We start from the raw sequence: 14746 nt of genomic DNA, 5'->3' as shown, positions 1-14746 counted from the left end.
ATTTTACGATATTGTTTCATGATCGATATGTATGTATATATATATATATATATATATATTGTATTTTTAATAACTTAAGAAAATATATGAATAATTGGTTCAAACAGTGGATTGACTGGTAGAAAATTAGATCAATTTAGTGGTTGAATTCAATTCGATTAAATGGTTAACCAATAGTAATATCTAATGGATGGAATCAATACAATATCCAATCATCCATTAGATTGGATCACATCGGATGTCCAATGTTAGTCAGATTGGATCAGATGACGAAATCTAAACATCTAATGGATGATTCGAGTGGATTGGATTCATCTAAATAATTGGATTTCAACCGATGAACACCCTTAGTTATTCACTTCAACGATGAAAAGGGGAGGGGGAAAGGAAGGGGTCGTGATTGCTGGTGGGCTTCTCGGTGTTAGGGAAGACAAACGATGGGTTGTTGGGTAATAAAATTATATTATTTTATTTTATAATACCAAATATTATACAAAACATATATTTTATAGGGTAAATTACATTCTTGGTCACTATGGGGTGCGGTTTGTTTGAGTAAGGCCTCTAAAATTCGTTTACTACACTCCCAATACTTGTGGTATGCGAAAATGCACGTCTGAGTCCCTCTCTCTGACAGAATAAAAAAGATTATATTAACCTAGTTAAGTTTGAGGGTATTTTTGTCTTTTACCCTCTTATTTTTTTATTTTTAATCACAGGTACCAAAACTATAACTAATTCTAATATAAATTATTTACAATTATTGTTAACCAAGAAAATTTGTTCGTGGTCACGGGATTCCACGTGCTCCATGCTTCTTGGGTCAGAGGTAAGCTAGTGATGTTTTCGGCTACTTTCGGATAATTGAACCTTCTCGAACTGTTTCTCTTTATTTTTAATTAGATCACACATGTATGCATGCACATGCGTGCACACATGCATGCACACACAAATATATTATATGTCATCATCCCTGTGATACACATCCCAACTCCGACCGTCCCTGTACATCCAGTGAAATTAAACACAAACAGCCACGTCCTTCACCGTTTTCCTCCTCGTGAAATCCCTCCTTTCCCCTCCACCCTCCTCCCTATTCTCCACATGCATAACCCATCACCATAATCGGATATGTTCGATTGAGATGATTATAATGATATAATTTATATAAATAAATAGATATTTTTTAATGTATTTTAATTAATATACGATTATATAATATTAATATAATAAATATGTAAAATAAAAAAGTAAGGAGATATAAAATAAGTTAAATAATTAATTATAACCATATTTAATTATTTTAATTTCAATTAGAAAATATGAATTGATATGATTTTAACTTCTATAAGATATAAATAGCATTTTCTTTAATTAATTTTTCTTTTTAAAATGGACAAGATTTCTAAAATCCTTAACCGGGGCAAATGATTGACGAAGTTGAATGGAGGTATGGCAGGTCATGCAAGTTACTATTGCCGGCTCACTTCCCCAGCCAGCCAGCCAGCCAGCCAGCACCGCTAGCCAAACGTCATGTCATAGCGAGTCTTCACCACGCCTTTCATCTTTCTCTTCTCCAAAACTTGCAATTATTACTTCCTTTTTTTTTAAATGAACTTTGATTTTTGATATTATTAAGTTTTTGGATAATTTTTTTAAATAAAAAAGTTTTTGTGTATTTCAAAATTTGTTAAATAATTTTTTGAACTTTTTAAAATATATTGGATACATTCTTATTACCTATAAAACTGATTAATATGATAAAATAAAGAAAATAGTCTGAGAAAAAGCCATTAACTTTCATATTTTGAACAATTAAGTTTTTAAACATTTTTTGAACCAAAAAATTATTTATATCTATAAAATGAAACAAATATATCAAAAAAAATACTTATATTTATTTTAATTAAAAATAAATTTTTTTATATATGATTTCTCAAATAAAAAAAAATTACTGATAAAATTTATTTTAAATAAAAATAAATATATTCCGTTGGTGATTTTTCAAATTAAAAAATATTTTGATTAAATTACCGACATATTAACGATAAAATTTAATTGAACACATTGGGTTCAAAAAATTTGAGGGTCGTATTCAAAATCTCACATTTAACGTGATAAGGGACGACCCTCTTAAAAATATCTGATAGCATATTTTGAAACCCTCGTAAACGAGTCCATATGAAAACAATTATTAAAACTTTGACTGTTGGATGAATTATATTTAGTTCAGGATTTTCTTGTGCTTAAATAAGTTCTAAATCTTAATTTACTGTTAATTTTTTTTAATGTTATGTCAATAATATGTTTAATTGTCTTATTTTGTTATCATGAGTTTTTCTATTTCTACACTGCTCTAAATCCACATCTTGTATCAGAAACATACGGTCGTAATTGAGTATAAAGCTTTCTTCTTCTTTTTTGGGACAAACCCGTCTAAAAAATCTCTTTTAGATATATGAAACGTTAGACTTAGTAGATAGAGAAAAAAAAAAAAAACAATATTTATGGGACCACTACTTTATGAATATCAAATATGTCTATCACTTTCATGTGTCCATTTCTAAACGCTAAAAACCAATTGTTTACAAAACCATCATGGACGACAAAAATATATGCCTATAAACGTATGACTCACAATTCACCATTTATAGGTCGTATTCATCACGGCCGGCCTTATGTCACATATAACACGAGAGATGCACCTATCAAGCCGGCTATATAGCGGTAATTTTTTTTAACATAATTTAATTTTTTTCCTCAAGAGATATATAACAGGCAGATCCTGATAGACTTAAGTTCATATTTCATCATTTTTTTTATGATTTATGTTTATTAGTTGAAGATCGAAAAGGGTGGTGCCTGGTTGGTTGGAGCTTGGCTCCAAAGGTCAAAAGTACATGGAGGTCTCATGTTCAAATCCAAGGATGAATAAAAACCCCCTTGTGGCCATGGAGGTTCAAATGTCGTGACTCTGGGCTATATGCAAAGCATGTAGTCGTCTTGGGATTTCTCGACTTGCATAGCGGGTTGGATATCCAGGTTAATAAAAAAAATGTTTGTTTCTTAGTTACAGATTCAAGAATTCCAAAATGAATATGGATTACGATGCCAATTTTTATAAGCATGGTAATTTCTCCATTACAGGATAGATTTTTTTTTTTCAAGATATACACGTGCATACCACTAGATCACATTCATATGTCGATATGCTATTTCTTCCATGATTTTTTTTCAAAGTTGTTAGAGAAATAAAAACCTTTAAAGGTCATGTTCTTTATTTTTACATTTACGTACTTAAGTTTATGTTGCAATCAAATCATTATTGCTATGAAAATATAAGATAATAAGCAGTATGTTGTAATATTTCACTTAGAAAGGTGTAACGAGTTGCACTTTCAAAATATATATCTGATATGAATTTGATCGAGTCAAGTAAACCAAGTCAATTGTTGACGTATTAGATTTGCGCTTGATAAGTTCGATATCAAACCCAACACGGGAGATGGGACGCATACAACTTTTTTTTTTTACCCCGAACCCTCTCTTGTATTAACCAAGGGGTTGTTTGTTTACCTCTTAATAGTTTTATTAAGAAGCAGCTTCTAAATCGTTAAGAGGTGAATATTGTGTGGCAAAAAATAGTCTGCCTCTTAATATTTTTAAAACCCTCTGAATGATTATGTATTATGGGTCTTCCTTAACCATTCAGTGCCCTAATTTTATTATAAACAATTATATTTCATTTCGTACTATATCATGAGAGCCTCTTAATCATTTTGCATCTAAACATTCAGCAACTGCCAAATAACCCCAAACGAGAGATGGCTTAATAAATTTTATCAAAATAAAAATTCAATAATAATTAATTTCATCTTTTCATTAAATATAAAAGACGTAATAATATATATCTAATCTGAATTTGATCCAGTCAACCTAACCAAGTCAATCGTTGGCGTATTATATTTGTCCTTTATAACATATGTCGGTGTCTAAGTCAACACGAGGCACATACACCTTTTTCTTAACGTGACCCATCTATCATATTAACAGATAGAGATACGACTTAATAAAGTTTATCAAAAAAAAAAAAAAAACAGTAATAGTTATTCTCATCTGTTTGTTAAATATAAAAGACGTAAAAATGACCTGTAATACAAGTACATGGTTCGTGCCTCGTAATCTTGTTTGGCTTTTGACCGATTCATATAAATAAATAAAAGATGTTATTTGAACACTTTATGTTAGATTGAAGTTTATGAAAATATAATAAAAAAAACACACATGTTGATGTATATGATTTTTTGTACAAGAAATAATTTAAATAAATATGTATAGTTGTATGATAGATAATTTAATTGATACTAGAAGGGTATTTACGCAATACAACGAGATATATCTGAATTTCAATGTTTCATTTTAATTTTTTGGTCTCTGTCAATGTTATAATACGAATTTATGTGGTTTGATGAAGTAATAATGTTTTTCTTAATAAAATATAAATTTAAAAATAACATAAAATTTTTAAAAAACATAAAAGTTCTCATTTTTTTATATAATTTCTTTAATTTAATTTTTGATTATAATTTAATTTAGGCTTAATTAAGAAGTAATTTATCTTTTGGTTTAATAATATAATTTCTATAAAGATAATAAATAATTATTCTGTTAGAATTCAATAATTATCTTGATTATATCTTAGATTTTATATTTAAAATAAAAAATTTATCATGTATTTGATTATACTTATCTACAGTTACACAAATTCAAACATGAAACTTAATAAGTTGTATTTACGCACAATTTATTTGTAATTTTAAATTTGAAGTAATATGCATCAATAAACAATATTTCATATATAAAAGATGGTCTTTAAGAGTTTTATAAAATGCTTTATAATATAATATAGATAAGCATTTTCAGTTGTCTCTTTAAATTAGAGAAAACAATATTTTTATTCTTTATTATCCTCTAACAAAATTTATATACTCTTCTTTAAAATAGAGAAAACCCAAAGTTTAGAGGATCCTTTAAAACTTACTGTGTAGAGAAAGATTTTTTTTTTATTTTTATTTTATGAATTCTCACCCATAAGATTGGATTATTATTATTTTATATAAATGATTTTTTAATATGTACCAAAACTGTTTTTCTTGAATATTTTAATAATATAGCAGATGTTGAAATTCTCTAAAATAAAAAATCTGTTAAAGTTCAATATATATATATATATATATATATATATAGGGTTGGGTTCACGTGAGACCAAGGGTTTTTCATGAGACCCGTAAGACCAATTTATGTTCATTAATCAACTTTATAAACATATGATCTAACGGTCTAAAGTTATACGGTGACAATTTTGTAATTATTGAGAAGTCTCGTGACGTTTATGAATGTTCAGATCTGACGATTGTAAATCTAATCTAAGGGTTGAAAATTGGTCTAACGGGTCTCACGAAAAATTATTGGTCTCACATGATCCCAAGTCTATATATATATATATATATATATATATATATATATATATATATATATATATATATATATATAAAGAGAGAGAGAGAGAGAGATTTTAAGTTTTGATTCTCAGTTTTAAAAAATCATTTATATACCAGTTGCCAATCTTGTAACTAAAAACAACAAACAACTCAAAACCGAGATGTACTTTTAGAGCATCTTCAATGGAGATTCTTATAAGAACATTTTTTTACACTTTTTGTTATTGCATCATCTTCAACTCATCAAATTAAGAACTCTCTTAAAAGTCTACTATAATAGTTCTTACAAGAATCTCGTTTTTATGGGTCCCATTGATTTTTTCAGCATTAATAATAATTAAAAAGTCAAGAAAATAAAATAAAAAACTAGGAAAATGTCATTTCTCATAGACTTCATGATAAAAAATTTATATAATGATAGTTCATACAAGTCACTTCACTTTTTGTTAATAAAAACGTTGCATTTAAGGGGTTGTTTGTTTACCTATTAATAGTTCCATTAAAAGACAAAACTTGAATCGTTAAGAGGTGAATTTTGTTTGACAAGAAAAAAGTCTGCCTCTTAATGGTTCCGAAACCCTCTGAATGATTTTGTATATTGGATCTCTCTTAAAAATAAAGATCACTAATTTCATTGTACATAATTACCAAACAATTATATTTCATTTTGCATTATATAATAAGAGTCTATTAATCATTCTGCATTTAATACTCTTAAACATTCTGTATCAAACCATTCAACAATTGTCAAACAACCCCTAAGATACTTTTGTATTCTGTTCTCGGATTTTTAAAAGGAAAAACAAAGTAAACCTTTTTTATTTATATTTTTGAGAGCAAAAAGGAAAGGAAATATTTTCCCTTTTTCCTTCGTAAAAAGAAATCGATAACACAGCGTCGGTTGTAGAGTTATCGGACGTGGTCGTACTTTTGACCTGTGTTTGAAAGAACGCGTGCGTTTTACGCGCGCTTGGGTGATTCTGTTCATCGATCAACGAACTCTATTATTAACATGAAATTTTGGCGTAGTCATATCTCTCCTCTTTTCTTCAACAAACTGTCTTTGCAAGGACCAAGACGCCGCCGGCGATGAAGCTGTCGGAAAGTGAGGCCGACGTCGTCGAAGCTTCTAACCTGCAACTCCTTCAGTCTCTACTCGATTCAATCCCTCAAACACTCTCCTTCAAAGGAAAATGGTCTATCATCGGAACCAAGCTCTCCGACCTCAAAATCCAACTTTCCGACCTCTCTGACTTTCCTTCCAACTCTCTCTCCGTCGATATCCTCCGCTCCCTCTCTCAAACCCTATCCCAAGCTCTTTCTTTGTCACTCACCTGCCACAGCGCCAACCTTCCTGGCGGCAAGCTCAAGACACAAAACGACATCGATTCGATCTCAGCGAAAATGGATAGTCACATTAAGGATTGCGAGGTCTTGATTAAAAGCGGCGTCCTCCACGACGGCGTTGTGTCCACCAGCTCCGCCACTGTTTCAAAGAGGGAGTCGATACGAGTCGAGTCGAGGAATTTGATAACTCGGTTGCAGATCGGTTCGACCGAGTCGAGAAACTCGGCTCTTGACTCGCTCCTTGGGTTGCTCCAAGAAGACGATAAAAACGTGTTGATCGCTGTGGCCCAGGGAGTGGTTCCCGTGCTCGTGCGCCTACTGGATTCCAGCTCCACATCGGAGATTAAAGAAAAAACAGTGACGGCCATCGCTAGGGTTTCAACAGTTGATTCGAGCAAACACGTTTTAATCGCGGAAGGTCTATTGTTGCTCCATCATCTCCTCCGGATTCTCGAAGCCGGTAGCGGGTTCGCCAAAGAAAAGGCCTGTATTGCTCTTCAGGCTCTATCCCATTCCAAAGAAAACGCAAGGGCAATTGGGTCAAGAGGTGGGATTTCATCGCTGTTGGAGATTTGCCTGGCTGGCACTCCGAGCTCACAAGCCATCGCCGCCGGCGTACTCCGAAATTTAGCTGGTTTCTCTGATACCAGAGAGAATTTTATCGAAGAAGACGCAATTTCGGTACTTCTAACGCTCGCTAGCTCCGGAACAGTTTTGGCGCAAGAATATTCGATTGCTTGTTTGAGTAACCTGGTTAGGGAAGATGATAATCTTAAAGTGTTAATTGTTCGAAAAGGTGCGTTCGATAGTTTAAAAACTTTCTGGGATTCTGCTCCTGCTGTTCGGAGCTTAGAGGTGGCAGTTGAATTCTTAAAAAACTTGGCATCTGATCCACGGCTGGTGGAACCCATTATTTCTGATGAGTTCCTGCCGCGAATTATCAATGTGTTGAACTGTGGAGTATTAGGAGTGAGAATCCAGTCTGCAAAGGCAATTTACCGGCTAGGATGTAACACGAAAGCCAGAAAAGAGTTGGGCGAATATGGGTGTATTCCACCATTGATAGCAATGTTGGAGGGCAAAGCAATCGAGGAGAAACAATCAGCCGCAAAGGCATTATCAACAATCATGATTTATACAGGAAACCGAAGAATTTACAGAAAGGAAGAAAGAGGGATAGTGAATGCAGTTCAGCTCTTAGATCCTTCCATACCAAATTTAGATAAGAAATACCCTGTTTCAATTTTATTGTCTCTAAGCCATTCGAAGAATTGCTGCAAACAGATGGTCAATTCAGGTGCTTTGTTGTATTTACAAAAGCTTGTAGAAATGGAGGTTGAAGGTGCAAAGAAGTTACAGGAGACCATCGGTCGTGGAAAGCTATGGGGTGTTTTCACAAGGCCTTAAAGATGATATAATCCATCCTTCTCAAAAATCTGTATGTATTACACTACTTGTGTATCTTGTTTGTTTTTGCTGTTTGTAGTTCCTTTGCCATTGTTCATAACTTTCTTGGTAGTGATCTTAGTTGAGAAGTCAATGCTTTCTTATTAGTCTAAAGTCTGCTGAGATATATTTGTCTTTAGATAATCCTTAAAAGCTTCGTTTGGTGGCCTAACTTGAATTAAAATTGTAATCTTTTCCACCAAAAACTCAATAATTCAATAAATATTATCAATTGCAATTGACTTTCTCCTCATTTCTTTATCTTCTATACTTACTAACTTTTTAATTTTCTGTTTGTGGGTTGTGTTACACTTGTTTTTAAGTGTTTTATATACATGTTCCAACTGCCCGTATTAATAACATTATTAAACCACAAGGGTGATGCCTGATTGGTTTGCGCTTGGCTCCAAAAGTCAAAAGTGTCAGGTCCCAGGTTCAAATCCAAAAGGAACAAAAATTCCGTTGTGGCCACGGAGGTTCAAATGCGGTGACTCCGGGCTGGTGGTCGCCCTGAGATTAGTCAGCTCACTTAGCGGATTGGATATCCATGTTAATAAAAAAAAAACATTATTATGCGAATACGTTTTCGTGCTCAACTTGCATTTAACAACTAGTTTTGAACTGGAAATCCAATAAAGCACATTCTATAATTGCATAACATTCATATTACTTGATATATACTTAAAGTTATTTGTGTGCCAACAGGTTCCTTAACTATCTCTTTCATTTGCTGGCATTATTGCTTTACAATTATTTTCTTTAATGGCAGCTCAATATGTCAAGATTTTCTATGATAATATCTTTTGTGCTGATAATAGATTGTTTACTGATGTGGGAATGCTTGGTCACAATTGATCCCTGAAATATATCATGAGAACGACTCTCTTCACCTCGACGGTTAGACCACGATGCCCTTAAAGTCTATATGCGTATGATACCCTTTGAAAACTGTGATACAAAAGTTGATTACTTTAGTGAAGGTAGAAGGAGCTTTCCCTTTAGAGTTGACCTATTGGCTTTACTTGCACATTATGGTTGGAAAAAGTTTCTTGAGCTCTTGAAGTTTTATTCATTATGAATATCCCTGTAAAGGGTTGGTAACGATGTGGAAATTCATCATTAATAATTTCCCAATTTTGTTGATCAAAGTGTCAATTTACAGATGTATAGTGTCCTCCTTGGCTTCAATGATTGTCGGCTCAAGACCATGTGCCTTTGTTCTATTCTTCCCAACAAATAAGGACCTACATGAATTGGTACTTTATGCATTATTATGTTGTACAAAACAATCTTACATTATCATAGGCTTTCATTTCGCTGAAGATGAACTAGAAACGTAGAATAAGGTTGGTCTTGTTGCTCACAATATCGTTAAGTAATCTGAGATTTGAAGTGAGTTAAGGCAGAGGGGTGGATCTTGTCTTCTAATGTTCTGTTGCTTGCTTGTTTTTTTATGATCAATTCATTGATTTCTTTCAGAGTTTTGGTGAGGACAAATGCATGTGCAGAACTGCAAATGACTCTTTTCTTTCTTAGATGGCACATAATAATATAGACGAAGGACCGTTTTTACCAAATACACATTTCATAAGCGTTAACCGAGTAAAAGTGTGGACAGGGTAAGCGTCGACTGAAAATGGTTGTTTACCAACTGTCTGGGTAAGCACGGGCTAAAACACCGACTGTATAAGAAAACATCCCCTTCCTTACTGGGTCTGCATATTGGAGTCGGAGTGTGTTTGTAAATAGCATCCTTCTTACCGGGTAACACCTTTTAGGGGCCATTTATCAAACACTTACCCGGATAAGTGCTTACCAAGTCATGTTACCTCACTGGATGAATATGGTAAGGACCAAAAATCTTACCCTGTAAGAGCGAGATAAGGATATGAATCTTACCCGGTAAGTGCTTACCAGGTAAATTGTTGCATACAATGTCGTTTTGGTGGGCTAAAATTTTACCCGGTACGTAAATAATAGTGTTAAATTTTACCGGTAAGCACTTACCGGGTAAGTGTTTGGTAAACGGCCCCTTATTCTGTAAATTTCTAGGAGTTTGTACAGAACGCCAAGTTTTTCCAAACATGTCCCTCTCAGTTAGAAAACATGGTCTTTTCATCTACTAAGAAACCATATCAAACAAAAATAATTCAATCTATACATACAAATTAATCTACTTAAACAATTTTATTCATACATGACTTAATGAAAAATCAACCAAACAACTTCTTAATGAATAAGTGCCAAGGCATAGAATAGTTTCAGAACTAAATAATACAAGTAAAGTTTCTATAATTTAAAATAGAATAATCGTGAAATATTTGGTCAATCATTATTATTCCAATTCTTTTGGAATATTTGGTAAATCATTTTCGGTTTTGATTCTTTGTGTTAAATGTATTTCCTGATATCAAACAAACCCATATGTTCAACGATTGTACTGATAGTTTTATCTTTCGATCTATTATTAATCTTGTCAGTTGTCACTACAGAGATATCAACAAGATTTCAGAATAATTGGGTGATTAATAAATCTTAAATTGTGACAAACGAAATTGAATTTCTTTTTTTGTCGTCATTTCGTCATTGTAAAAGATCAAACAAGAATGTCAATTTGTTATTGATGATTTATGTATAAATTTCTAATTTATTTTAGTTTGATAAAGTTTTTGGATTTTTTAGAATTGTTAATTACAAATTCATAAAGTAATCATCACCCGTGACTAATGGAACCAGATGTATCAAACTGTGTTTTATTGATCCGTCATTTACAAACTGTTATATTAGTACAAATTAGTCAAAACTAATATCAGCCATCCATCTAGTCTAATGAAGACATTTTCAGCATTTTATCAATCATTTTGTTTTCTACCCAATCAAAAATCACACGGACCAAAATTATAAAATTGATTTTGATCGAGTAGAAGACAAAAAAATGGATAAAAGCACGAAAAAGTCTCTCATTTTTAACAATTTTTTTTAATGGTCGTTAGAGGAAAGGAGCAAATCCGAACGTGTTTTTGTAAAACTACGATGGTCATCTTGTGATCTCGAAACTGTAGAGACAAAAAATGTTTTTTTGACAAATCACTCCGACCAAATTTATAATTTAGGTTCATCAACAAAGCTTACATATTTTTTTAACATTAGCGAGATTTTATTAAAAAAACTAGTAAGACGCTAGAACAAACAATTACATATAGGAAATAACCAGGAAGGGGTTATAAAACCAACCCACCCAATTAATCTTAAACTTGCTACTCCTGTTGGAAACCCATAAAAATGCACGAGTCACAATCTTGTCAAAGATATCCGCCTCCTTTAGCTTGGTCTAGCGAAAAATGGTCATATTTCGGACGCCCATATGTACCGAAGCACCGTGAGAATAACTGCCTCAAACCATAGTTTCTCCACACTCTTCAACCACAAATTAGAAAACCAGGTAATCCGAACAGCATAGGAACTAACACCGGGATATCCAAATGCCACCATCCACCAATCTATCTCCAAATCTCCATCGCCAAAGAGCACGAGAAAAACAAATAAGCCTTCAAAATCGCTAATCGTGTTGAGTTCGAACCCACAGAAGACAAAATCGATCCAATCCGGCCATTTGCACCATGTATTGATTGAATCACTTTAACCTACAACGCCTCTTGGTCAACTCTAAATCTCTACACCCATTTAAAAAGTAAGGCCCTATTAAATGCAAATAAATTTCCCAGGCCAAGACCCCTATCTTTTTTGCTAGCAGTACTTTTATCTCATTTAACCCAAGACATCTTATTATCATCCATCTCACCTCCCACAAAGAATCGATTTCGAATGGATTCCAGCATTGACAATCGAAGATGGCATCTTGAACAAGGACATATAGTATATCAGGAGACTCCCAACACCGATTTGAGCAGGGTACGACACACCCTCACAGACAAGGTTTTAACCTTCCAATTCGACAGTTTGGCAAGGAACTTATCAACCACCACCTTCCCATACTTGGGACTTGGACATACTTTCTCGAACAGGTAATCCTAGATAGCAAAAAGGCAATTTCGAATGAGCACAACCTACTAAAGTCGCAACTTCCATTACCTCATTGAACGGCACAAACTCTAAGAATACGGATAACATTCCTAGAATTTTGAAGAGATCAATCCCCAAGAAAGATCGCGTCATCCGCACAAAAAAAAAGGAGAGAAAGATGATACTGACTATTACCAACTCGCACTCCCCCAAACAAGTCTTTCTCAATCGCTCATTCATGGTCGCGTTAAGCCCTTCCATCGTCAAAATGAAAAGAAAAGGAGACAACAGGTCCCCTTGTCTCAACCCCCTTTAGATATCAAATTCTTTTGTTGGTGAATCATTTACTAAAACCGAGCTCGTCGATTTCATTAAGCATCCAACAATCCACCCTCGCCATTTATTGTCAAATCCCATCTTTTCAAGCACAAGATCAAAATAATCGAACACAAAGAATCATGCGCTTTTTACACAAGAATTATTATTACCATCATTACAAATGAAACATTCATAGGTTTGTATATATTTGATGATCTTTGGACCAAGTCTATAACTAGTCCCTTAGTAATTGGGTCTTTTTGTAACCAGTGGTCTGATCCTAGTTAGAGATGCTAAAAAAAACCGATCCAAACAAGTTGGTTTGTAACTGGACCGGTTGGTCTCGACCAAAAACAGTGAGAGTGATCATCAGCCAGACAATTGGTCTCGTTCCTTCGTAACTAGTCACAAATCTTATTCCGACCAAAATCAACTATTTTCTAAAATCTTCTTACACAAAAGTGTTGTACAAGTTTTTATGATTATGATTTTTGAAATTGAGTATTGAAAGGCTTGTATCACAGTTTGTAGAAATCTTTAAATAATTTAAATTTACATTGAAAAATTCAATCTCTATGCATAACTGGTCCTAGACTAGACCATGCCAAACCTAATTTTTCTGAAAAACTTGTAACTAGTCATGAACAGTTGAGCCATAACCAGTCCCAATCGGTCTCAGACCAAGCCGAACCGTGTTTGACCATACATAAATGATAGGCCAAACCCATAATCAGTCATCGAGCCTCGAGTCTTTTATGTATCTCAAGAACAAAGTTGCTAAAACGAACACTTTTGAATTGGATTAAACAAATGGTTTAAATTTGAATGTCAAAACGAAAAATGGCCGATTAGGCAAGTTTATCCACCTTTTTTGACAAAATAATAATAATTATTATAAAGCGGTGGACGAATACCTCTTGAAATACACCTATGTCGTAGGTTAAAGGATATTCATGCACTCATATATGGAATTGGCCACCAGGGACGGACCCAAATTTTTTGGATACAGTGGCACCATATAAAACGGTTGTACCTTCTAAAATAAAACGGTTGCAACTTTCACGAACCTATTTTTTTTACCTTACCACGGAAGAACAATACGGTGGCAAGTGCTACCTAACCACCTCTCTAGGTCCGTCTATGTTGGCCACCACTCTTTTGGATCGGAATTTGAATTTAACCATTTTGGTTGTGTTATTGATTCAAATGGAACATTCTTTTCTTTGTGATGTCATATAAAGAAACACTGATACCATTACTTTAGTATCTATTAGATACAAAGCAACAGGCAACGAAGAAATATATCTCGTCTTTTGAGAGAAATGACCTAAGGATTGCAAACAGATAAAAACAGAACAGTTGTTCAGATTAATTTAAAAACATCCTAACTTACTAAACTTACAAAGTCATATAAAAGCTAGCTAGTACTAGAAGTAGTACCCCATCTCCACAAGGGACATTTTAGTAATTCCATCACATGTCATACATGCCGCAATCTTGTTTCCAATTTTCTTGTTCCTTCATACCGATACTTGTCTTGCTTTATTTGCAGAGATGACAGTAAGAAGAAGATAACAAAGCATCGCTAAATAGCCCAAGATCAAAGAAGCCGAAACTTTGTGGCAAAACTTCCCAAAGTTGTCACAAATCGGCATCCAACCCGCGTGGGTGTTCCCATACTTGCCCACTTGAGCAACAGCAGTTGCGGCTCCACATCCAGCCACCAACAACGTCGTCAAGATCTACCAAAAAAACCATAATATATGTGCATATACCAAGAAAACGATATCAACTCGTATCTACCATTATAGACATTTATCTCGAAAAAATGTAAAAATGTTGTTTTCCCCGTTTAGGAAATTTGGAAATTCCAAATGGCACAAACTCTTTTGAGTTTAGGAATGGGGGACTTCTTGCTTCTTTTTCTTGAATTATGCTTTCGTGAAGCCCACACGGTCTAACCCAAAACAAGAAAAAGACTTAATTACTACACCAACCATAACATGTTATGTTCCATCCATTTATAATTCTAGTCAAACATATATAACTTTTTATCGTTCTCATTTGAACATGTATTATTTTATATATATATATATATATATATATATATA

General features: G+C 33.5%; 2 protein-coding genes across 2 annotated transcripts in view; one reads left to right on the top strand and one right to left on the bottom strand.

Annotated features, from left to right (window-relative positions):
• Positions 1 to 6562: 6562 nt before the first annotated feature.
• On the top strand, positions 6563 to 8545 carry LOC112510452 (vacuolar protein 8). The gene has a single exon (XM_025115874.1). The coding sequence runs from the start codon at positions 6591 to 6593 to the stop codon at positions 8253 to 8255; it is 1665 nt and encodes a 554-aa protein (XP_024971642.1). The 5' UTR covers positions 6563 to 6590; the 3' UTR covers positions 8256 to 8545.
• A 5351-nt stretch (positions 8546 to 13896) lies between these two features.
• The window catches only part of LOC112510334 (CASP-like protein 1F1), a 1917-nt gene continuing 1067 nt past the window's right edge, over positions 13897 to 14746 (bottom strand). Inside the window, exon 3 of the mRNA XM_025115728.1 lies at positions 13897 to 14377. Coding sequence (XP_024971496.1) covers positions 14156 to 14377 — 222 coding nt within the window. The 3' untranslated portion in view covers positions 13897 to 14155. The remainder of the gene's footprint in view (positions 14378 to 14746) is intronic.

The sequence above is a fragment of the Cynara cardunculus genome (genome assembly GCF_001531365.2).
Source record: "Cynara cardunculus var. scolymus isolate 2C chromosome LG 3, CcrdV1, whole genome shotgun sequence".
NCBI classification, from domain to species: domain Eukaryota; kingdom Viridiplantae; phylum Streptophyta; class Magnoliopsida; order Asterales; family Asteraceae; genus Cynara; species Cynara cardunculus.
The sequence above is the reverse complement of the archived record's forward strand: the minus strand, read 5'-3'. Positions and strand labels throughout refer to the sequence as shown.